The sequence below is a fragment of the Phoenix dactylifera genome, chromosome 18 (assembly GCF_051530095.1).
Source record: "Phoenix dactylifera cultivar Ajwa chromosome 18, Ajwa_hap1_PhDact_Kaust_v1.1, whole genome shotgun sequence".
NCBI classification, from domain to species: domain Eukaryota; kingdom Viridiplantae; phylum Streptophyta; class Magnoliopsida; order Arecales; family Arecaceae; genus Phoenix; species Phoenix dactylifera.
Window position 1 is genome coordinate 13100667 of NC_143207.1, and position 22784 is coordinate 13123450.

The following is a 22784-nucleotide window of genomic DNA, read 5'->3' on the forward strand; positions in this document are numbered from 1 at the left end:
TGGACCTCGTCGAAGAGACAAGAGAGGTTGCCCGGGTCCGCATGGCGAGATACCAACAGCGAACGGCCCAATACTACAACTCTAGAGTCAAGCCCAAGCTCTTCAAAGTGGGGGACCTCGTCCTCAGGAGAGCCGAGGCTTCTCAACCAACTGAGCAAGGAAAGCTCGCCCCAAATTGGGAGGGGCCGTATTAGATCGCCCGGGTACAACGACCAGGGGCGTATAAATTAAAGTCCCTAGAGGGGACCCTGATCCCGCGAAGCTGGAACTCCGAGAATCTACGAATGTACTACCAGTAAAACCCCTAGGGGTTCAAGACAATCAGGACAATGGACTCAGCTTCCTTTTCGCAAACAATTCTCTTATCTTGATGGCTGTAATTCTCTTCTAATATTGGGTCGTCTGTGATCCTCAGATTCCCCGGCCAAAATCGGGATGCCTCGAGGCTCGACCGTAGAGTCCCAAACTTCCTCGACCTCGGGAAGAATCGCAGGACGACGAAATATCGACTTGGCGCGAAATTCCCTCGACTAAGGTCAGAATGCCCCGGTTCGTCGGGATGCCCCGGTTATAGGGATGCTCGAGACTTCCATCTTCTCCTACCTCGACTAAGGTCGGGATGCCCCGAGGGTCGACCGTAGAGAACCAGACTCCCTCGACCTCGGGAAGGCGCCGTGAGGGGTGGAAAGGGTGGCTCCACCCGGGGCGCCACGAAGTGGACCCCCGGGAGCGGTCGACGATCTCCGATCCCCGAAGCGAGCGATCCCTCGACTAAGGTCGGGATGCCCCGAGGGTCGACCGTAGAGAACCAGACTCCCTCGACCTCGGGAAGCGTCGCAGGTCGGTAGAGCGTGCCCAGACCCGCCGACTTGACGAACGATCCCTCGACTAAGGTCGGGATGCCCCGAGGGTCGACCGTAGAGAACCAGACTCCCTCGACCTCGGAAAGAAGCCGTAAGGGGTGGAAAGGGTGGCTCCACCCAGGGCGCCACGAAGTGGACCCCCGGGAGCGGTCGACGATCCCCGATCTCCGAAGCGAGCTATTCCCCGACTAAGGTCGGGATGCCCCGAGGGTCGACCGTAGAGAACCAGACTCCCTCGACCTCGGAAAGCGTCGCAGGTCGGTAGAGCGTGCCCAGACCCGCCGACCTGACGAACGATCCCTCGACTAAGGTCGGGATGCCCCGAGGGTCGACCGTAGAGTCTCAAACTCCCTCGACCACGGAAGGCACCACAGGTCAGCAAAGCGTCCACGGACTCGCCGACCTGACGCAAGATCCCTCGACCAAGGTTGAGGCGCCCGAGGTCCTACCATGGGGTCTGAAACTCCCTCGACCTCGCAGAGAGCTACAATTCAATAAAGCCTCGCCAAATCCTCTCAACCTCGGTGGGCGCTGTTGGGTCCGTGAGAAACCCGAGCCCCCCTTTAAGTCAAAATGACTCCGGAGGTCAACGAGGAAAGGAGGCAACCTACTCCACCATGCGAAGCGTGACTCGGAGAATGCAAGAGGTACATCCAGCTAGACGCCCTCCTTGTTAAATTTTATCTACATATTGCTGAGCGGAATCCCAACGTTGGAGTCTTATCTCGCCCCAAAGTCGGGCCTCTCCAATGGGTCGGCTTAAGATCGACCCCCTAACTACATTATGCAGGCTCCGTTCGTCAAGTCTCCGCAATCTGTACGAAGGCCTCATAGATTAGGGCCCAACTCGGCTCTTCTACGTAAACTCCGACATCTAGCTGAGAAAGTGGTCCCGACCACGAGTGTATCAGCCAAACATGGATACCAAGGCAATTTTTGGAAATCCCAGCCTTGCTCACCGAGATCTCGGCAGAGTCCGAGAACGATAACTACGAAAACCTTCGACGATGACTTACTTATTAGCCCGCGCTCCCTACGAGGGGTTCGGAGTTAAGTTCGGAAACCCGACTGAAATCTCCGAATAGCAGCAGGCATAGACCTAGTCCGGTCTTACTTGAAGGGCTAAGGCCCGACCTCGATGCCTTGGAATTTTCCTAAAGGCTAAACGTGATGACTTCCACGATTCTTAGATCCGAGCTATGGGACTTGGAGGAATTTTCTAAAAAACCTAAGACTTGGAGCTCCTTTTGGTCGGAATGACTAGAACCCGAGAATGCTAAGACATAGCCCGGGAAAAGGGGACAACTTCGTTAAGCAAACCGAAAACTAAGGTGTGAAGTTAGAGGTCGTCGAGGCAGTTAGCTAAGGCTCTAGCCTCGTTCGCAACAAAAAAGAAAGGCAAACACATAATGATGAAAGTGTTTTTCATTAACAGAAGGCCGAAGGCCGATTACAAAATTGGAGGTCGACCATTTAAGAGCCGACCTCGGATACAATGAAAAAGAAAGGAAAAATACGCTAAGTCCTAAGCGGCGGGAGCAACGTCCGGGGGGTCGTCCGGCACATTGATGATCTCGAGGTTTTCAGCCGGCACAGGCTCGAGGTCGGGGGCAGGGGCCTCGGGTACCGCCTCCGGGACGGCGTCCGTCTTGGCCGCCGGAGCCGCCTCTATGGTGCCAACCGCCTCGGCCGCCCCCGTCGAAGGCTCGGCGGGGTCTTCTTCGTATATCCCCACCTCGGATGTCAAAATGGTGGGGAGGGCTTCCACGTCGGACCCCAGGCCCAGGTCCTCCCTCGGACGGACCGTCGAGAGGTCGTACTGAGGGCAGTACCGGCGCATCTGAGCCCGGAAATTCTCGAAACCTCGGAGGAACCCGTCCACTGTCTCCTCCTCCAACATGTCGCAGAACTCTTGCGACTCCTTGAAGAGCTCCACGGCATGTTCGGCTCGCTCGAGTGCCCTCCTCTCCCGGGCCTCAAGTTGCTCGATTCGGAGGCGGGAGACCCCGTCCTCATGCCTGAGGGCCGCGACCTCGGCCTGGACCTCCCCTAAGCGCGCCTCCGTGCCGCGCAAGGCCGACCTGGTTAGGGCATGGGCGGCCTTCTCCTCCCCGAGCCCCTCCGCCATAGCGAGGCGCTCAGCCTCGGTGGCCGCCCACCGAGCCTCGGCCGCGGCCAACGCCGCCTCCAGCTCGGCGACTCTTTTCTTGGCCGGCTCTAGCTGTCGGCCGAGCTGTCGGACTTCTTCCCGACACCCGTGGGCGATGAACGCCAAGGTGTCGAGCTCGAGAATATGCTGAAAAGGAAGAGACGAGGGTATTGTGAGTTGAAAAGCACACAAGTACGCTAGTAACTCAAGAAAATTAAGAAGGAAGCTTACCCGGGCAGTGTTGCAGTAAGCGCTGCCAACGACCTCCTCCAGCGAAACATTCCAGAACACGGCCCGGTCCGCTGGAAGTACCGCACGCCGCAACATGGAGCGCGCGACCTCGGCATCCTGAAAGGCCGAGCTCCCCTCGGGAATAGGGGAGTCCGGCTCAACCGACTCTTCTCGGAAAGCCCGGGAAGAGCTCGGCACGACCGGGCCCGAGGTCCCGGAGCCGCTCGCTTCGGGGCCTCGAGCAAGCCCGGGTTCTGGCTGCTGCGGGGCCATGGACGACTCCCCCCGCTGGGCAAGGGGGGCAGGGCAAGGAGGGGCCGACGGGCCCGCATCACTAACGACCCGCTCCCGCCTCGGGTCGGCTGCAGGGGCCCCCGCCTCGGGGCCACTCGTGCCGGCTGAACTGGAGGCGCCGTCCGACCTCGCCCTCTTCCGGGGCTGGGGCCTAGCTCCCCCGACCTCGGCCTCTCGCCTCCTCAGGCGAGAGAAAAGTGATGTGTTGCTGGTCGGCAGGCGGGGAATATCTGAAATCAAAATTTCGTTAAGTGTCAGACCAGTGACAGTAAAAGCAAAGAACGAAGAAAAAATAAAATAATGTAACCACCCTTACCCTCGGGGCGCGCCGAGCTCAGACCTACGCTCGCCAGGGCGTCCTCCCGCAGGAGCTCGGTCAGGTCGTTGCCCCTCCCGAGGGCTCGCACGGAGTCCAGGGTCCTCAGCTCCCTCCTCGAGGGCTCGGAGAGCTTATTGAGGGTCTTCAACCGAGGGTTCCCCCACCTCGGGTCGAACCCCCAAGGCGCCTCGGACGCCAGGAAGAAAAACTTCCCCTTCCACTCATGAATCGAGGAAGGGGCACCCTGGAAGAGTGACATACCGCCCCGAAAGGCGAAGTATAGCCACCCTGCATCCGCCGGGTTCTTCTTTAACAGAAAACACCGGCGGAAGAGGCCTACCGAGATCGGGATCCCGTGCCCGAGGCACAGGGACAAGAACCCGATTATGGTCCTCCACGAGTTCGGAGCCAACTGCGCCGGGACGAGCTGGTACTCGGCCAGCAGCTGGCTCACGAACTCGTGGGCGGGAAAACGCAGGCCAGCCCAAAGTGTCTCGCGGTAGACCGCGATCCGACCTGGGGGCGGCTGCGTCACCCTGTCCTCCGGCCCCGCAGTTTCAAGACGAAACCCGGGCTGGAAGAAGAACCGGGAGCGGATCAGCTCCAACTCCTCCCCCGACAGGCTCGATCCCACTTCCTCAGGACCCAAACCCATTCCCACAGAAGAGCGAAATAAAAGTTAAAAAAAGCGGAAAATGAAAGCTGGGGAGGAGAAGAAAAGAGGAAACCCTAGTGAAAACAGGGTGAAAACCTACTGGACATCGCCGGAAAGCGCTCCGGGCACCGACGGCAAGGTTCGGTTAAGAAAGGAAGCAAGGGAGAAAGGCAACGAAAATAAGAAGCAGCCAAATAAGACCTTTAGGGCAACCTCGAGGGGTTTATATAGACCCCCCTGACGGCCCAGATCGATGGGGTCGGTTCCCATCCCCCGATCGGGTTGCGCCACGTGTCGACCTCGTAAGCCGAGGCACCGTATTCACTCCGGATTAATAAATCGGGTACGAAATCGAAGCGTTGTCCCGTCGGATCTCGGGGCCTCATCATGGGTCTGCAAAATCAAATCGTCTTGAGGAACGAACGGACGCCGCCCCGCTCCCCTCATTTAATAAGATCTGGGACACGTGGAGCCTCGATGTGGCCTCCACCTCTCCGGAATTGTGATCCAGTAACACGAAATCGGAAGCGTCCGACCTTGGGTCACGCCGCGTGTCCGTTTTAAACCCCGTAACGGCACACTCATTAATGAGCGAGAAGCCTCGATTACGGGATTGAGGCACCGCCTCGACGAGCCCGAGGACCCCCATCATTAATCCGCCGTAAGGCGATCCTGGCGATTCAAGAGACGCCACCTCCGCTTCAAGAAGCGTAATGATACGAGCTTCATCATAAGCTCACCGAATAAAGCAGCCTCGAGACGCCAAAGGGCGCAGGTTTCACCATGAAAGCTCCGAGAAGCGCAAGGGGGCGGACGAGACTCGCCCTCCAACCTCAGTGACAGACTTTACTTCCCTCGTCCGAGCCCACAAGTCGCTCGAACTCGGAAGTCGGGGGATAGTGTTGGGGGGAATAAGATTTTTTCCCAAAATGACATAAATGCCCCTAAGAAGCCGTACAACTTCCGACCCCGGACGGCCGAAGTCGGCGTCCGACTTCGGAACGCCCGACCTCGAGACCTCCGACCTAAGAAAAACCCCGATGTTCGAGGTCTACTCTTGTCAGCCACCTACTACGGCCGTGCGCTTCAGAGGTCCGGCCGAGGACCATACCCTGACATTTATTGCGCATGGTCGCTGTAACCCTCCGGCTTACTCCATAATAAATGCGGATCTCCGGCTTACTCCACAATAAATGCGGATCTCCGGCTTACTCCATAATAAATGCGGATCTCCGGCTTACTCCACAATAAATGCGGATCTCCGGCTTACTCCACAATAAATGCGGATCCCCGGCTTACTCCATAATAAATGCGGATCTCCGGCTTACTCCACCATAAATGCGCATGGCTCCTGTCATCTACGGACTCTCAGCTCTCCACGGCAAATCAGCCCAGCAGAGTCTAGTCAACTATGATAAGTCTCCGATCTCGGCCATACCTCCGACACCAATGCAATAATTCGTCTGACAGCGTGCTAGTTCGGGTTATACGACGCCCTCACCGCCGACATCAGAGCAATGATTCGCCTGACCATGCGCCGACCTGAACAACATGCCGAGCCGTACTACGGCCTCGCCCTGTTACATCGCAGGTAAACCGACCCCCGCCTATAAAAGGGAGCCTTGGCCTCTCAGGAGGGGGGTTGGAAGATTGATACACTCTACAGACATTATTTATCTCCCTTTCTACACTATCTGCCCCCTCCCTGACTTGAGCGTCGGAGGGCCGGCGCCGGAAAACCCGGCCACCGGTTCGTGTGCAGGCACCCGGACGGAGGACGCCGCCAACTGACGGATCGCCGCTTCGCCACGAGGACCTGCCGCCCCTTCTCTCCGACTGCCCCAGACGGAGGACGCCGCTCGCCGACGGACCGCCGCCCCGCCGTGAGAACTCATCGCCGCTCCCTCTCCTCGACCGAAGATTGCCCCCGGGTCCAATTTCCAGCAACAGTAGCATACGGTAAAAAAGATTTTTATAAAGTAATTTAAATATGCATCAAAAAGATTTTGCAAAGAATATGATCTATTTTAAAGTGATCTGAACAATATCATACATGTGCCTACATAGATCTCAAAGCAACCAATAGATGATTCAGTGGTGGACACTTGTGGAAAAAAGTGAATCCTTTTTTGGCACATTTTACAATCTCGATCCAGTGGAGTAAGAGTAATTGGTGCATTAGATTAGAGATAGAATTGTAACTCGATCAATTGGATGAGAATCATATTTAAGTTGGGTTGAAGGTTAACTCTAATCCAACTCTAAGATCGGCCCAAGGTTTTCAAGCCCCAACCCAATCTAATGCTTTGACGTGCAGGTTCGTGTTCAGCTACCTCAGCACCTAGGACATATTTAATTTGTGGGAGGAGGAGGAAGAAAAATATGGTCAAAAAAAATAATAATAAAATAAATTATATTTAGTTGGAGATTTTAAATGAAAAAGATGAAAAACATAGTCTTTTCATGAAAATAAATTGTCAATCTTTTATAAAAAATAAAAATCTACATGGGACATTAAAAAATCTACTTTCTATCATTTGGTAACCAAGATAAAAATCTTTATTTTTCTAAAAATGCTTTTAATTCTAATGGTTCATATTAAATTTAAAATATTTAAAAAATATGTTTTCTACATTATTTTGAAAATATGTATATAAAATATATACTTGCTAAAAATTTTTTGGGCTGATCAAACGACGGTACAAGCCTGGCAGGCACCGAGTAGAAGCAGGGCTGTAAACCCGCGCGACGTCATCATCATCTGATTGGGCTCGCGGCCACCACCCGCGGCAATCCGCTCCGCGCGCACGCAGCGGTCACCCATGTCGCCGACCGCCACCGCCATGTCCTCCGCCGTCCTTTCCCGGTCCTCTTGCCTTCTTTCTTCTGCCGTTCGCCTTCGCTCCTTCTCGAGAACTCTGGCGTTCACCTCTTCCTTCGCTGCGCCCCGTCGCCCACCGCGCTCCTCTCGCGCTCTATCCGTCCGTGCCTCCTCGGCCTCCGACCCGCCACTCGAGGTCTGCGCCAAGGCCTCCACCACCGTCCCCGATCGGCTTGGCGACTGTGAGCGCTCTCTTCTCTCCTCACAATTAAAAGCTCCCGTTTAAGTTGTTTATATGATGCGATGCTATTCTTTTGATACTTATGTTCGTTGTTGAGATGGTGAATTATTAGGAAATGAAGAACAAATTCAGTTCTTCTAAGCTTGTCCTTGACTAGTTAGTTAGTAGTCAAGTTGGGAGTGGTAAAAATTGCTGCAAACATTGTTTATTATGCTGTGTATAAATTTTTTTTGATATATTTTTTCCTGCTGTTGCTTATTTTATTTCTTCCTGGTTTTATTGCGGTTGAGATTGTTTAGAGGATAATGAATCGACTTGTAAATGCCCCTTATTATCGCCACTTATGCTCAATATAATGCAATTTAAGGGGTAGGGCCGAGGTTTGGATTCCTCATTTGATTTCTATCAATCATAATCTCATGTCAGATATGACAGATTGCGTTGTGTTCATAGTTGTTAAGAAATCCATGCATTACTTGCAATATAGTTAAGCACTATAACTATGTTCACGTGCAAAATATTTGAAATGCTATGCTACTAATCTTACTATGTTGTTTGGAACATATTCCTTACTATTGTTGAAATAATTGATATTAGGGAATTGCTGCTTTACTTATGAAAAATTAATACCTTTTTTCTTTCATATGTATGTTCAGGCCCCTTTACACAAAGGGTTTTGTTGACTCTTGAGGAGAAGCACCTACCTTATGACATGAAGCTGATAGATTTTGCTAACAAACCAGAATGGTAAATCTATTCTTATTGCTTGATGAGAAGAAAAATGTAAACTATACCAACAGTTTGAAGTTCCTCATGTTGTCTTTTTCTTCCTATTAACAGTCACTTTTGACTTATTGCATTAGGTTTTTGGAAATCAGTCCTGAAGGTAAAGTTCCTGTTGTTAAACTGGATGAGAAGTGGGTTGCTGATTCAGACATCATCACCCAGTCGTTGGAAGAAAAATACCCTGATCCACCATTGGCAACTCCACCAGAGAAGGCTTCAGTGTATGTATTTTAAATTATATATGTAGTTTGGCATCTGTAATATTGAAGATGAACTATGATCCATAGTTATGTTGTTTTATTTATTTCTTCCTCAAATTTGACTTTTATCTGATTGTCTATTATAATTCTTGTTATCGGTGTCACAAATCCTATCATTATACTATCTTAGCATGGATATGAGTGGTTATATGATCAATAAGTATCTTTGTCTTTTTATATTAGACATGCAATATATTCATGTGACATAGGGTTGGGTGAATAGTTATAGGTTAGATGAGCCCTTAGATATAGAACTCATTTTGTTTTCCTTCTTCCAGATCTAACTATACCTTCTGGTATTGTAATTTGAGATGTGTTGATTTGTAGCTAGGCGAAGGAGATCACAACAATGCTTTGTTGGGTTGAGGGTCAATGATGAAAGAGATTTCCTGGCATATAAGCTGTTTAAAATCTGATCATGGACATATCTACTGAGTCTTTATGGTATGGGGAAAGGAAGAAGTTAAAAGTAGATATTTAATAATCTGGGGTTAACAAATAGGTTATGAAAGAGGATAATAGCAAATTATGATCAGTTATGCTGATTTGATCTGCTGTGCAGAAAGTTTTGCAGCAAAGGTAGTATGACAAAAAAAGAAGGTAACAAAAAGGAAGAGGAGAAGAGGATTGTTCAGTGCAGCAGCTTTTTAGTTATTCGAGTTCTCTTTTCCTCTTCCTTTTTTGCTAAGGTGTTTAAGGAAACAAAGACAGAGCTGTTGTGTCACAGCAGACAGATATAAAAGGAGAGACGAGAGGAGAAGAGGGAAGAGAGTGTGCTGAGAGGAGCTGGACCTTTTCCTTTAAATCTCTGTGCAAGTTGCTGCAGTTCCAGCTGGCCTTTCTCTTTTTATTAGGTGACCAGCTGTACCATTTACTTAATTGAGCCCATCTAGGATTCCGTGAGAACAGAGAAGCAAATAAATTATAATTTCAATGATCTCAAATTTGTCTCGAATCCACTTAAAATAAAGACTAGAATCTAAAATTTTAATAACCAGTTCAAGTCGTTCCTGCGATTACTTTCCAATGTCGCTAGAATCCTTAAGACATTTTCAGAAGTCTATGTTGTCTTATATAGTTAGATAACTTGCCTAAGTCCTTTTTGCCTTCTGGCTTGTTTCTGACTTATGGTTGACCTAACCCAAGCCCATTTGTGCTGCCTAAAGCTGGCTGCCTAGCTGTAATAATTGCTTTCGCTATGAACAACTCATCCACGAGCCATTGCCTCGGAAAATTGCTATTTCCTAGATTGATGTTTTCTTGCAGTAGTTTACATTTGTCAACCGCTCGTCTCTCTACTTTAACTGTGGTAGGATTGGTCACATGGTCAATGCTTGCCCTCATCTTGTCCATGGAGGCAAGAAGGTTATTGGGGCAAAAAAAAAAATGATCATTATTGATCCCATGTTGGATGTGCTGGGTGATGCAAGATCACCTGGGGATAGCCTGCTTATACGTTGGTGGATCTAACGGGTTTGGAAGATTAAAGGTTTTGCTTCCTTTTGGTGCTTGCTATCCTATTGCAGAAAATAGGGTAGAAGTGAGCAATTTTGTGGGTTAAAGGAAAGAAGGAAGTTTTCTAGGCTTGCTGTAGGATACAGGGAATAAATTTTGGTGTTAGGAAAGCTTTCTTGGATTAGAGGTCTTATCTCTTATCTGTAGAAGTGGCTGTGATGAAGTAGGATTCAAAAATCTGAAGTATTGGAACTCCACATTGCACATCTTATATTGGCCAATGACCTGCATGTATTTTTCATAGGGATCAAAATAGTTACAATATATTTTTGCCTTTTGGCTTGTTTCTGACTTATGGTTGACCTAACCCAAGCCCATTTGTGCTGCCTAAAGCTGGCTGCCTAGCTGTAATAATTGCTTTCGCTATGAACAACTCATCCACGAGCCATTGCCTCGGAAAATTGCTATTTCCTAGATTGATGTTTTCTTGCAGTAGTTTACATTTGTCAACCGCTCGTCTCTCTACTTTAACTGTGGTAGGATTGGTCACATGGTCAATGCTTGCCCTCATCTTGTCCATAGAGGCAAGAAGGTTATTGGGGCAAAAAAAAAATGATCATTATTGATCCCATGTTGGATGTGCTGGGTGATGCAAGATCACCTGGGGATAGCCTGCTTATACGTTGGTGGATCTAACGGGTTTGGAAGATTAAAGGTTTTGCTTCCTTTTGGTGCTTGCTATCCTATTGCAGAAAATAGGGTAGAAGTGAGCAATTTTGTGGGTTAAAGGAAAGAAGGAAGTTTTCTAGGCTTGCTGTAGGATACAGGGAATAAATTTTGGTGTTAGGAAAGCTTTCTTGGATTAGAGGTCTTATCTCTTATCTGTAGAAGTGGCTGTGATGAAGTAGGATTCAAAAATCTGAAGTATTGGAACTCCACATTGCACATCTTATATTGGCCAATGACCTGCATGTATTTTTCATAGGGATCAAAATAGTTACAATATATTTTTGCCTTCTGGCTTGTTTCTGACTTATGGTTGACCTAACCCAAGCCCATTTGTGCTGCCTAAAGCTGGCTGCCTAGCTGTAATAATTGCTTTCGCTATGAACAACTCATCCACGAGCCATTGCCTCGGAAAATTGCTATTTCCTAGATTGATGTTTTCTTGCAGTAGTTTACATTTGTCAACCGCTCGTCTCTCTACTTTAACTGTGGTAGGATTGGTCACATGGTCAATGCTTGCCCTCATCTTGTCCATAGAGGCAAGAAGGTTATTGGGGCAAAAAAAAAATGATCATTATTGATCCCATGTTGGATGTGCTGGGTGATGCAAGATCACCTGGGGATAGCCTGCTTATACGTTGGTGGATCTAACGGGTTTGGAAGATTAAAGGTTTTGCTTCCTTTTGGTGCTTGCTATCCTATTGCAGAAAATAGGGTAGAAGTGAGCAATTTTGTGGGTTAAAGGAAAGAAGGAAGTTTTCTAGGCTTGCTGTAGGATACAGGGAATAAATTTTGGTGTTAGGAAAGCTTTCTTGGATTAGAGGTCTTATCTCTTATCTGTAGAAGTGGCTGTGATGAAGTAGGATTCAAAAATCTGAAGTATTGGAACTCCACATTGCACATCTTATATTGGCCAATGACCTGCATGTATTTTTCATAGGGATCAAAATAGTTACAATATATTTTTGCCTTCTGGCTTGTTTCTGACTTATGGTTGACCTAACCCAAGCCCATTTGTGCTGCCTAAAGCTGGCTGCCTAGCTGTAATAATTGCTTTCGCTATGAACAACTCATCCACGAGCCATTGCCTCGGAAAATTGCTATTTCCTAGATTGATGTTTTCTTGCAGTAGTTTACATTTGTCAACCGCTCGTCTCTCTACTTTAACTGTGGTAGGATTGGTCACATGGTCAATGCTTGCCCTCATCTTGTCCATAGAGGCAAGAAGGTTATTGGGGCAAAAAAAAAAAATGATCATTATTGATCCCATGTTGGATGTGCTGGGTGATGCAAGATCACCTGGGGATAGCCTGCTTATACGTTGGTGGATCTAACGGGTTTGGAAGATTAAAGGTTTTGCTTCCTTTTGGTGCTTGCTATCCTATTGCAGAAAATAGGGTAGAAGTGAGCAATTTTGTGGGTTAAAGGAAAGAAGGAAGTTTTCTAGGCTTGCTGTAGGATACAGGGAATAAATTTTGGTGTTAGGAAAGCTTTCTTGGATTAGAGGTCTTATCTCTTATCTGTAGAAGTGGCTGTGATGAAGTAGGATTCAAAAATCTGAAGTATTGGAACTCCACATTGCACATCTTATATTGGCCAATGACCTGCATGCATTTTTCATAGGGATCAAAATAGTTACAATATAGATGAAAACAACTCGATGATTTTTTTTTTGAAGGATACACAAATTGGTCATAGGCAAATTGACAAGTTGCTACCCACCATTCAAAAAGAATTGCAGCATTTTCTTCTAGTCTTCTCTCACATGGCCACGTGGTTCTCGAAATGCCTCCTCTCTGTTACATGAAAGTTATGAAGACCATCCTACTTACTTCGCAAATGTTGTAGTCTTGATGTGGTTTCTGGGGCATGATATAACAATGTGTAAGTTCCCTAATCCCCATTACTGAGACATATTATTCCAACGCAGTTCATAACTACACATTCAGGATGCAGACCATGTGCCTAGGTGGTTTGCCTCTCTGTGAGCATAAGTCCTATTAGAGAAGGAGAGATTTGGCAATATAATTGGCAGATTGTATGTAGAAGTGGTCATGCTTTGATGTCTTTACTCTTAATAATAGGAGAAGCAAGAGCAAGATTATTTAACCAACAATAATATGACAAAACAAAAGTTAAAAACTTTAGCCTAGAAACCAGTTAGCCCTGACCAATCAAAGATCAAATGCGTCATGTAACTGATGGAAGCTCCCACCCTTGCAGGCAGTATGTCTATCCTTTTGGAGCATGAAAGTATGGATTTGCATGTGCATTCTGGAGCAGAATGGTCCATCTGGAAGATAGTTTCAGTTGTCACGCAGCTCTTTTGGCAGCAGAAAATGCAACAAATCTGACCCTTTGATTGCTTGTTTCCTGTGCCTTACCTTCCTTTCATCTCTGAAAGATAATTCTATGGTCAAGTGGTTCTTTACACTTCCAAAGTCCTACTTATCTGTCCCTTTGATTGCTTGTTTTCTTTGCCCTTTCTTACTTTTCATCTCTTTGTGTAAACAAAAGAATACATGATAGCTAACTAAAACAAACAAAGATCAGAATCCATGATGAATGAAATCAAGATGAAGTGGCCGCTTAATCATACATAGTTACATTAACATATGCATGTAATTATGTATATATTTGTATGCATACACACAGACCAGAATTTCTGCATGAATTTGGTGGATTATATGCATACTTAATAACAACAGATGTAAGACACATGTATCTGGGCATGCATGCCAGAGTTTTCTGAAGGAATCGGCATTTGACAAACATTATGACACCGAATAATAATAAGATGCAGCTGTCCAATGGAACACTGAAGATGAAGATTCGATAATGATTACTTATGCCTTCTTCAATATCTTGTCATACCAGAAGTTTGTGCGGGTGCTCTTGCGATGAATGCTTTAGTTGTTACTGAATCAACATTTCCAGTTCCATCTTATTGAAGTTGAAGATTGATGAATTAAAAAAAAAACTAGTTTAGATTTATTGCATTTTTGGTTCTTTTATTCCGGTAATTTTTTAAACTAGGTTTTACAATTAGTGTGAATAGTCCTACTTTGGATACATGTTGGGTTTGTTAAGTAGTCGTTGTCATGTTTTTTTTTGTCTCGCAATTTTCGGTGTCTTTCTATATACTGGAGGGTTTGCCTTAGAGAAGTATTTTATAGACTAGTTACTTGGTTATTCCTACTTTAGCCATAGTAAAACAAGTCATTAGAAATCATAAAAGGGCCTCATGGCTGTCCGCTAGAGGCATTTTTCGTGAAATGTTTGAATAAATGAAACATTTCTGTTGGCCATTTTTGGCCCTTCTGACCGGTCCAATCCCCCCCCCCCCCCCCCCCCCCCCCCTCCCTCTCCCACCCACCAGCGGCGCCTCTTCTATTCTATTTCCGTTCTATTCTCAGGATGTTAGTATTTTCTTCACTATGCTTGATGATTAGTTGCATTAAATTTTCTGCATCTCATATTAAATTTCAATATGTAAGCTTTTTGATCTTCTGAGTTCTGCTTACAATTCAACATGAGATCCTTTCTGATTGCCACTGAACCTCTCCATATCAGTGTTTCTACTATCCTTACAAAATCTGTAATTGTGGGGCAGGTTTAGTTGATTTCTCAGTTAATTATAATAATCAAAACTTTTCTTTTCTGTCCTATTTCTGAAAACTGGATAGCAAGCGAGATATGTGTTCATAGGACAGTAGCGGCCATATGTAGGCCATCATTAATTGGTCCTACATCAATTTAGTACAAGAGATAAATGATCCGACTCTATTTGTCTTTTCTTTTCCTTGATCTCGCTTCTATTATTCCTTTGATTGCCATTTTCATCATGTTAGTTTTAAGCTTGAGGTACTAAATAGGCTTATGCACAATGAGTTGACATCAGTCTACATCAGGATGAAATGTATCAACAATGATTTGGTTTCAATGGGTGCTATTGTGTAGCCATTTGCAATAGCATTGTGTTAAAAAGCTCCCTAAGACCAAACTGAGATCAAAAGACATATAATTAATGAGGCTAAAGAATTGTTACATGAAGAGGCTAATATTAGGGATTCGTCAGATGGAGAACCTTTGATCTACCAAGCAGAACTGCCATAATTGAAGATGTGACAATATAGAACCTTGCGGTCCATGGGCCATCGATTGTTTGAAGGAAGATTGGTACAGTGAAGATACACATGATATAGCCATTTTACTTTGATGAAGTCAATAATTGAGATTCAGCTTGATTTTCAAGATCCAAGAATCCTATGATCATCTGTCTGTAGATTAATTAAGTGGCCCATGATTGCAGAATCTGATCTTCCAATCACAAGGAAATTATACACTGCTTTTCTTCAACAAATCCTAGAGATCTAACAATCGAGCATGATGATATAAATCATCAAAATGATCTTAACGATGAGATCTGCACAGCATAAGCAAATAATGATGAATAAAAAAATCTATGCTATTTTAAAACTTGATTTAGGTAACTTCAAAAATAGGTTTTAAAGCCTTAATTTAATTATTGTGTCAAAAAAGGCCTTGATTTAATTAGAATTGGTTGAGGAAAGTCTTACCTTAGGTGGATGTCAGGCTAAGTCATAAAATTGTTATCTTTTCTTTTTATAAACAAAGTTTTGTCTATATTTTCTAAAAGAAATTTGCTTAGTCTTTCATATCAAGCTCTAAAAGCTTGCTTTACATCATATAGTGTCTTGTTAAATTTGAATACATGATTTTAAAATTTATGATTTCAAATTCGGGCAGTTGTTCCACATAAACTTCCTCAATAATAAAATTATTTAGAAAGGCACTTTTAACATCCATTTGAATAGTTTGAAATTCGTGTAGCAAGCAAATGCAAGTAATAATATGATAGCTTTTAGTCTTGCTACAGATGTAAGCGTTTTATCAAAATCAATTCTTTCTTTTTGATTATAACCTTTTGCAACTAATCTAGCTTTATTTCTTATTACATTTCTATCTTCGTTTAATGTGTTTTTGTAAACCCATTAGTTCTAATTACAAGATAATCCTTAGGTCTACTTACAAGTTTTCACACATTGTTTCTTTCAAATTAGTTTAGTTCTTCTTGCATAGTTTTTAACCAATTATAATCTTGTTCAACTTCTTCTATTGATTTAGGTTCTATTTGAGAAACAAAAGCTAAATGATTACAGATATCTTTCATAGGTCATCTAGTCTTACCCCATGCGAAGGATCACCAATAATGAGTTCTTTAGGGTGACTATGAGCATACATCCATTCTCTAGGTAAGTCATGTCTATCTTGAGATTGCTGTTTTGGCTGATCCTCTTCTTTTTGATTATCATTACCTTTTTTTTCATGGTCCATTGCATCTTGTGCAGATGCATTCTTCAAGGTGAGGTCCTTCATTTCTTTGCTCAATGAATCTACATCATCATCAAAATCTTTTTTCTTTCTTGAAGGAAGGTCATTAATTTCATCAAATATAACATAAATGGACTCTTCTACCATTGAAGTTCTTTTATTGAATACTTTATTGAATTGTTAGGTAGATGTCAGGCTAAGTCATAGAATTGTTAGGGCATTGTGAGATTCGCAATTTTATATTTCAGGATATCAAGAGTCCTAGTTGTAAAACAAGTTGTAAGAAAAAAAGGGTCCTATACTCCAACGGCTTCTTGTTATAAAGCATCGCACTTGAAATATTTGAATGAATAAAAGATTTCTTTTATCCAGGTTCCGCCATTCCTACGCCGTCCAATCCTCCCCCCTTCTCTCTCTCACCCCCTCCCCCTCTTCCCCCCACCTCTCGAATCCCCCACCTTTGTATTTTATTCTCTTCACAATGTTTTCTTTTTCTTATGCTTGCTGTTTTCTTGCTGTACATATTTCACTTCCAAGTCAATATCAGATTTTTTTGTTTTTTTTTTTTTACTTCTTCTAATGCCCTTAACCTTCTCATTTGGTCATAGCAATAAAAGTTTCCCTCTTCTGTCCTCTTTCTGGAAACTGGATAGCAAGCTAGACGTGTGCTAAGATAACCTTTTACACATATGCAAGCCATCCTTAATTCATCCTATATTTATATGTTTTCCATTTGTATGTTCATCAAACACAATCACAATGATACTGATTGTTGGGTTTGCTTTTTTATTGTTTTGCAGGCAGTGTAGCTTGGATGTCTGTCTTTATTCTTAACTGCCTAGTGTATTAGATTTGATAGATATTTATGAACTTATCTTTACATTGTTCTACACAACTTAACGTTAATTTAACAGGATACTAGTAACATTAGATATGATTAATATTTTTCTAGTTTTGCATGCTTTTTCTTGCAGTGGTTCAAAAATTTTCTCCACATTTATTGGTTTTCTTAAAAGCAAAGACCCAGATGATGGAACAGAGCAAGCATTGCTTAATGAGCTGACATCCTTCGATGATCATTTAAAGGAAAATGTGAGTTTATCATGTTCTTATCGTTACTTTATTCTTGATATATTTTCTTGCCATGTATTTTTAAGCAGTTATCTGTTGCTATTTCCTTTTTTTTCCTGGAGGAAGTTCAATGATTTTGGTACAGTACTAAACTAGATAGAATTGCATCCATGAGATCTCTATTGGATGGCTAAAAGTTAAAGGCACTTTATGAAGAATTTGGAGTAACTTATCTGATTCCTTAGGAACTTTTAGCATGTTGCTTCTACTACTTTTGCATATCTTTGTTTTTTTGGTAAGCATGTTGTTGCATATTTTGAACAATTATTTTCTTTGAGATAGACTTTTAGTGCAAGAAATAAGGAGGGTTTTGCCATCAGAATAGCAAAGTTAAGATAACCTATATCATTGTTGCTGCTATTTAACTTTGTAGAATTTAGAATGCTGGATCTGGGAGTGCTGGGTTTTGTCGACATAGTATCATTAGCTTTTGCATATGCTGCATGACTGATAGTTTAATCAATTCAGTGAACTTACTATCTGTGCCAATGGAATTGATCATCTGCTTGTTAATTTAATCAAGTTAATGGATTTGATATTAGGCTTTTGTGCTCTTTTTAGGTAATCATTTTTTAGGTAATTTCAAACACTAGTCGGCATTGTTCGGCACAGTTCAAGTTTTTAGTGCCGGTTTTGCCATCCTTGATTTCAAGTGATTTGACCGTTCAGCATTGAATTAATAATACTAAGTATTTTCAAGTTTATAGTACATTCAAATGAATTTACCAATATTTTAGTGTTTCCACAAAGTATTGGTAAATGAGAGTTTACCAATACTTAGTGCATCTTAGTGTTTCCACAAATGAGAGTTTGCAATGATGTTGAAAAGGCATAGTCTTGATTGTACTAATTATTTTCAGAATCATTAAAGTGTTTTTGAAACAAAACTTTATTGGTACATGCACTTATTTCGATAATTCTTATAAGATATCATTTCATACTTATTTGAATTTTCAATAAGTATTGATCCTTATTGCTCCATTGTTCTACTTTTTTTTAATATCATATTATTCGTTATGCTTGGCTACTTATTGAGTTGTGCAGCTCACTCATTTACTCATTACATTTCAATGTGGAGATCTATTGGATTAGGCTACTAAAAAAAATTGAAGTACTTTTTGTACAAATATTGGAGCCATTACTTCAGAAGCATGACTTAGCTATTTTTTGTATTGTAAGGTGATGGTATATAAATTTATCTGGTTTTGTTTGAGGTCATCAGTTGTAAAAGTTTAATTTGGATGAGATTTTAGTATGTACTCTCTGTTCAAATGGCCATTGATTTTTCTGAATATGTGATTCTGAGATGAATTTTATGAAATTATTAGCTTCTGCAACCGATGATTGATTCAAGATTGGGCCATTGACCGACCATAATTAGTGTCAGAGTTGGAACTTGGCAAATCCAGGTTTCGGTCGTGACAGGTTTGAACCTACTAATTTTCCCTCTTGTAATATGAAATGACAATAGATCAAATGTACTAGGTCTAATGCCCAAGTAAGAGGCCTGACTCTTTCTTGTGCTGTCAATTTATAGGGGTCTGACTAAGAACAAGAGGGCTTAACCCATCTGGTGTCATGACCCACGATCTGAACTTTTCCAAGTGCAAGGTGTGACCATCATAATTGATCAAAACATAATTGAAATTTAAAATCCCCAAAAGCAATCATATGATCCAACCATACATGTAACTCAAATATATTAGAACCCAAGACATTTATGACAAGATCCAGTTTACAACTTAAATATATTCTCCAACACACAATACTCTTGCTATACCTTCAATGACATAAAAACAACATGGAAAAACTATGTTTTTGATGATGTTTCAACTGCCAAAATTTGGTGGCTTCATGTTTGATGTAGTAACCTTGTTGTAGAATAACAACATATACAACTTAATTAATTGGCAATACTCTTCAGAAATTTTTGTTCGATATTATTTCATGATCAATAGGAGTAGATTTAGCCAGTATACCATAGGTTTGGTTCATTTTTTATATGGATTTTATATGTTCATTTTTTAGCATGGATTTTATATGTTCATTTTTTTTAATCCTGGTATTGTTGCATATATTTAACCGTCTGGTTCATTCTTATACCATTTTCACTCCAAATAAAATAATAGACGTATGCACTTATAAAATATGAACTGTAAGTCTTATCTTTCTCTTTTTTCTGTTTATAGGGTCCTTTTGTTAATGGTAGCATGCTTTGTGCTACTGACCTGTCACTTGGACCTAAGCTTTACCATCTGGAGATTGCTCTCGGTCACTATAAGAATTGGTCAGTTCCAGAATCCCTTAAATATGTAAGGGCTTATATGAAGGTATGTCAGATCATTTAAGATTTTGCTAATTCCTATTTATTCTTGCAAAAAGTTGACCTATATCATGCAGTAAGATAATCCCATGAGTACCCAATGATTGAACTCAGGTACCTGTCTAAAGAAACAATTGGAAATGTAATACGAGTGTGTTAAATGAAAGCTTATAGTTTTTATTGTTTAATCAGATGTAAAATAGTTCGAATATGTGCAAATGGCATGTTGACCATGCACACTATCAGACAATAATCAATTTAGTTGTTGACATTCTATTCCTTGCAAATCATATAGCAATGTATGCAATTTTAGTTATTTCAGGAAATACTTAAATCTTTTATATTTCTTTGATGCTTCTAGATGGACCCCAAAATGCTATTTGAGCATGCTTTTTTCTTTTTTTTAAGATTTTGATCTAGGCCACCTTCAGATGCTTATAATGTCCATGTCATATGGGTTTGGAAATTTAAACATGCAAAATATTTCTCAATAATTTTGGAAATTTCTTAAGTGCTCTATACAAAAGTTTTTCAAGTGTTGGTAATGATTGCAACTATTATATATCAATATTCATGCAAAAGATCATCTCTAAACACTTCATAGTGTGCAATTTTTTCATCTTATACTCATTAACTTGTTAAAGCGGTTGGAACTACCGAATTCTCATCTTTCCAAGGAATTCTAATTTGTAAATAAGAAATGTAAACACATGTTTACCAGGTACCCTTCTTGTATTTCAATAAGAAAGCTTGTCCAAAGATGGACTACATCTAGAGAACAAGATGATAGATGGTGGTTAGTAGCAGAGGGTGGATCAGATATTAGATGAGATCACCAATATAATGGCTGGGAGAAATGGGCCTCATGCAAATGATGGGTTTCAACTTTAGTGGGTTAATCGCAAATGAGAGAAAGCAGCACAGGTTCAAAAGGCAGTGAAAGTTTAAACAGTTTTACCATTGTTGCAGAAAAAATAACCTTTATACCCCTTTTGTGCACCAGGGTAACCAAGAATAGTACACTTGATATCTTGTGGTCCCCATTAGCCACAAGTTAGACCAAAACTTTGTATGTGAAAAAACCAAAACACTTTAGGAGGTATGGAAGAAGTCAGAGAAGACAATATAAAAGTTGCAAGGATATTTTCCTCTTTGGATGGGAATAAGCATATGATTTATCATATGAACTATAAAGAGAATAACTTCTGCATAAAAATTTATACATTCATCCCTTGAACAAAGGGCCCTAGTGTCCTCCAGCAGATGGTGATTCTTCATGTCAGGAACACCATTCTGCTGTGGTATATATAGTATGAGAGAAATGTCCTTCAACCCCCTGAGAGGCAAAGAATGACTCAAATCCTTTTGATCATCCCTTGCTTGATCAGCACAAAATGTCTTGATTTTTATGTGTCAACCATTTCATAGAAATTATGAACAATACGGGAGCTCATCCATACTTTCAATCAAATATATGTAATAAGTTTGAAAGAAGTGGTCGACAAATAAATGAAATGAGGATCACCAAACCAAGAAAGAAAGGGAGTAAATACCTACATATCAAAATGAAAAAACATTAAAGGATAACTTATCCTACAATGCTCAAATAACAACTTTCAGAAGTCATCTTAAAGTTACTCGACTCAAACTGACTAGTTAAAAGTAAACAAACAGACATGAAAAAAATATACCCAAGCCTCTGATGCCGAAAACGAGACTAATTTGTGACATTATCACCTAGGTAACTATAGTTCTATCAACATCAAGAGGATGGACGATTGGCTTCATGAACACCACCAATCATCTTCTTTGATTTCAAGTCTCGGAAGACATTGTATGAAGAAAAAAAAAATGCTGCACTGCAATTCAGTTGCTTGGTAAGTTTACTTGCCAATAACAAGTTAAAGGAAATGAATGATGGAAGAGATATAGGGGAGTAAGCCTAAGATAAAGGTGTTTTAGCTAAATTTACCCCACCTTGGATGGGAATGATAGAAGAGAAACCTTCTTATTTACTGAACATATGTCAGAAGGTGCTGGAACTATGATTCAAGAGTTCTGAGGAAGGGATTAAGAATTGTTATATGATGTATGAATGGTAAGAGTTGCTTTGCCTCCCATTTGATCCTAGAATGTTGCTTTGAGGGAAGCTTACTGCTATGGTATGCCTTTTATTATTATTTGATTTCAAGAATCACCAGTTAACACTTTTGTTAACAGAATGGATACCAGATTTCTTTCCTCAAAACCCAAATTGCAGTTAGATCCTTTATTCTTGGTTCTCAAAGTAGTGTTTAAATCCTAACACAACTTGGTGTGTCTAGATATTACAATGACCACACCATTCTTTCTCTGGACTCTCTTACTTGGGACGAACCCATGTCTTGCTGCAGTTTCGTCCTGTTACTGCTCAACAATCCCAGCTAATGTTGATCAGTCAGCAGCACTAGAAAGTCCGCTTACTCGCTTCTCACATAATTGTAAACATGCTCCAAGATAGAAAAACATCTTTTTCTAAAGCATGCAACATTGTGACTCCATTTTAATTGGTAATCCAGCAATCATCTGGGAGATTTGTTGTTTCATTATTCTGTTATCTATTTTAGCAACACCAGTAATATATGACCGATAATAATCTAACTAGTCTTAATTCCTACCTTAGAAGACCTAATAATCTTCTATCGAACTGCCCCTTGCTCTATGGTGATTGGAATCTTTAGTATTAGAAAAGCAGCACGACAAAGCCAGTCAGCAAGAAGAACCCTTGCAAATTTGATCCGGATCTTCTATTTGCGCTATCTTTTTAGTAGCACACCAGATTGATATGTCTAACCCCTTTTATTTTTTCAGTGTTTTGGTCAACAAATCAGATCAAAACCCACTCTGATACCATGTTATTATTTTCATATCAGATAATAAATAAAATTAGATCCGAAATAATAATAAGTTAGCTAAATAGAAAAAATAATTTGGTCCATCCATTAGTGGTTCCTCAGAACTACAATACTTTTCTTAGTAAATTTTATGACTAGTCCTCAGGTTATGTATTGTGTGCAGGATTTTCTTTCTGAGAATGCATCCAACTTCGGTGAAGGCGTAACTTCCGATAGAACCATTTGAAATTTTCATTTTCACATCAATTACTCACTTCAGTATTTTGCATTATTTTTTTTTG

At 42.1% G+C, this 22784-nt stretch overlaps 1 protein-coding gene across 4 annotated transcripts in view; it reads left to right on the plus strand.

Moving 5' to 3' along the window:
* DHAR3 (dehydroascorbate reductase 1) overlaps positions 1-22784 on the plus strand; it is a 36383-nt gene that overhangs the window by 13088 nt on the left and 511 nt on the right. Inside the window, exons 1-6 of one of the 4 annotated variants that reach the window (XM_089928579.1) lie at positions 7196-7574; positions 8230-8320; positions 8437-8580; positions 17130-17247; positions 19476-19616; positions 22667-22770. In XM_089928579.1, the coding sequence (XP_089784705.1) occupies positions 7334-7574; positions 8230-8320; positions 8437-8580; positions 17130-17247; positions 19476-19616; positions 22667-22729 (798 nt within the window). In that variant the 5' untranslated portion in view covers positions 7196-7333 and the 3' untranslated portion in view covers positions 22730-22770. Of the gene's footprint in view, positions 1-7195; positions 7575-8229; positions 8321-8436; positions 8581-17129; positions 17248-19475; positions 19617-21350; positions 21521-22666; positions 22771-22784 lie in introns of those variants that run through there. The other 3 variants (XM_088714610.2, XM_089928577.1, XM_039119550.3) reach the window with 3 other exon arrangements.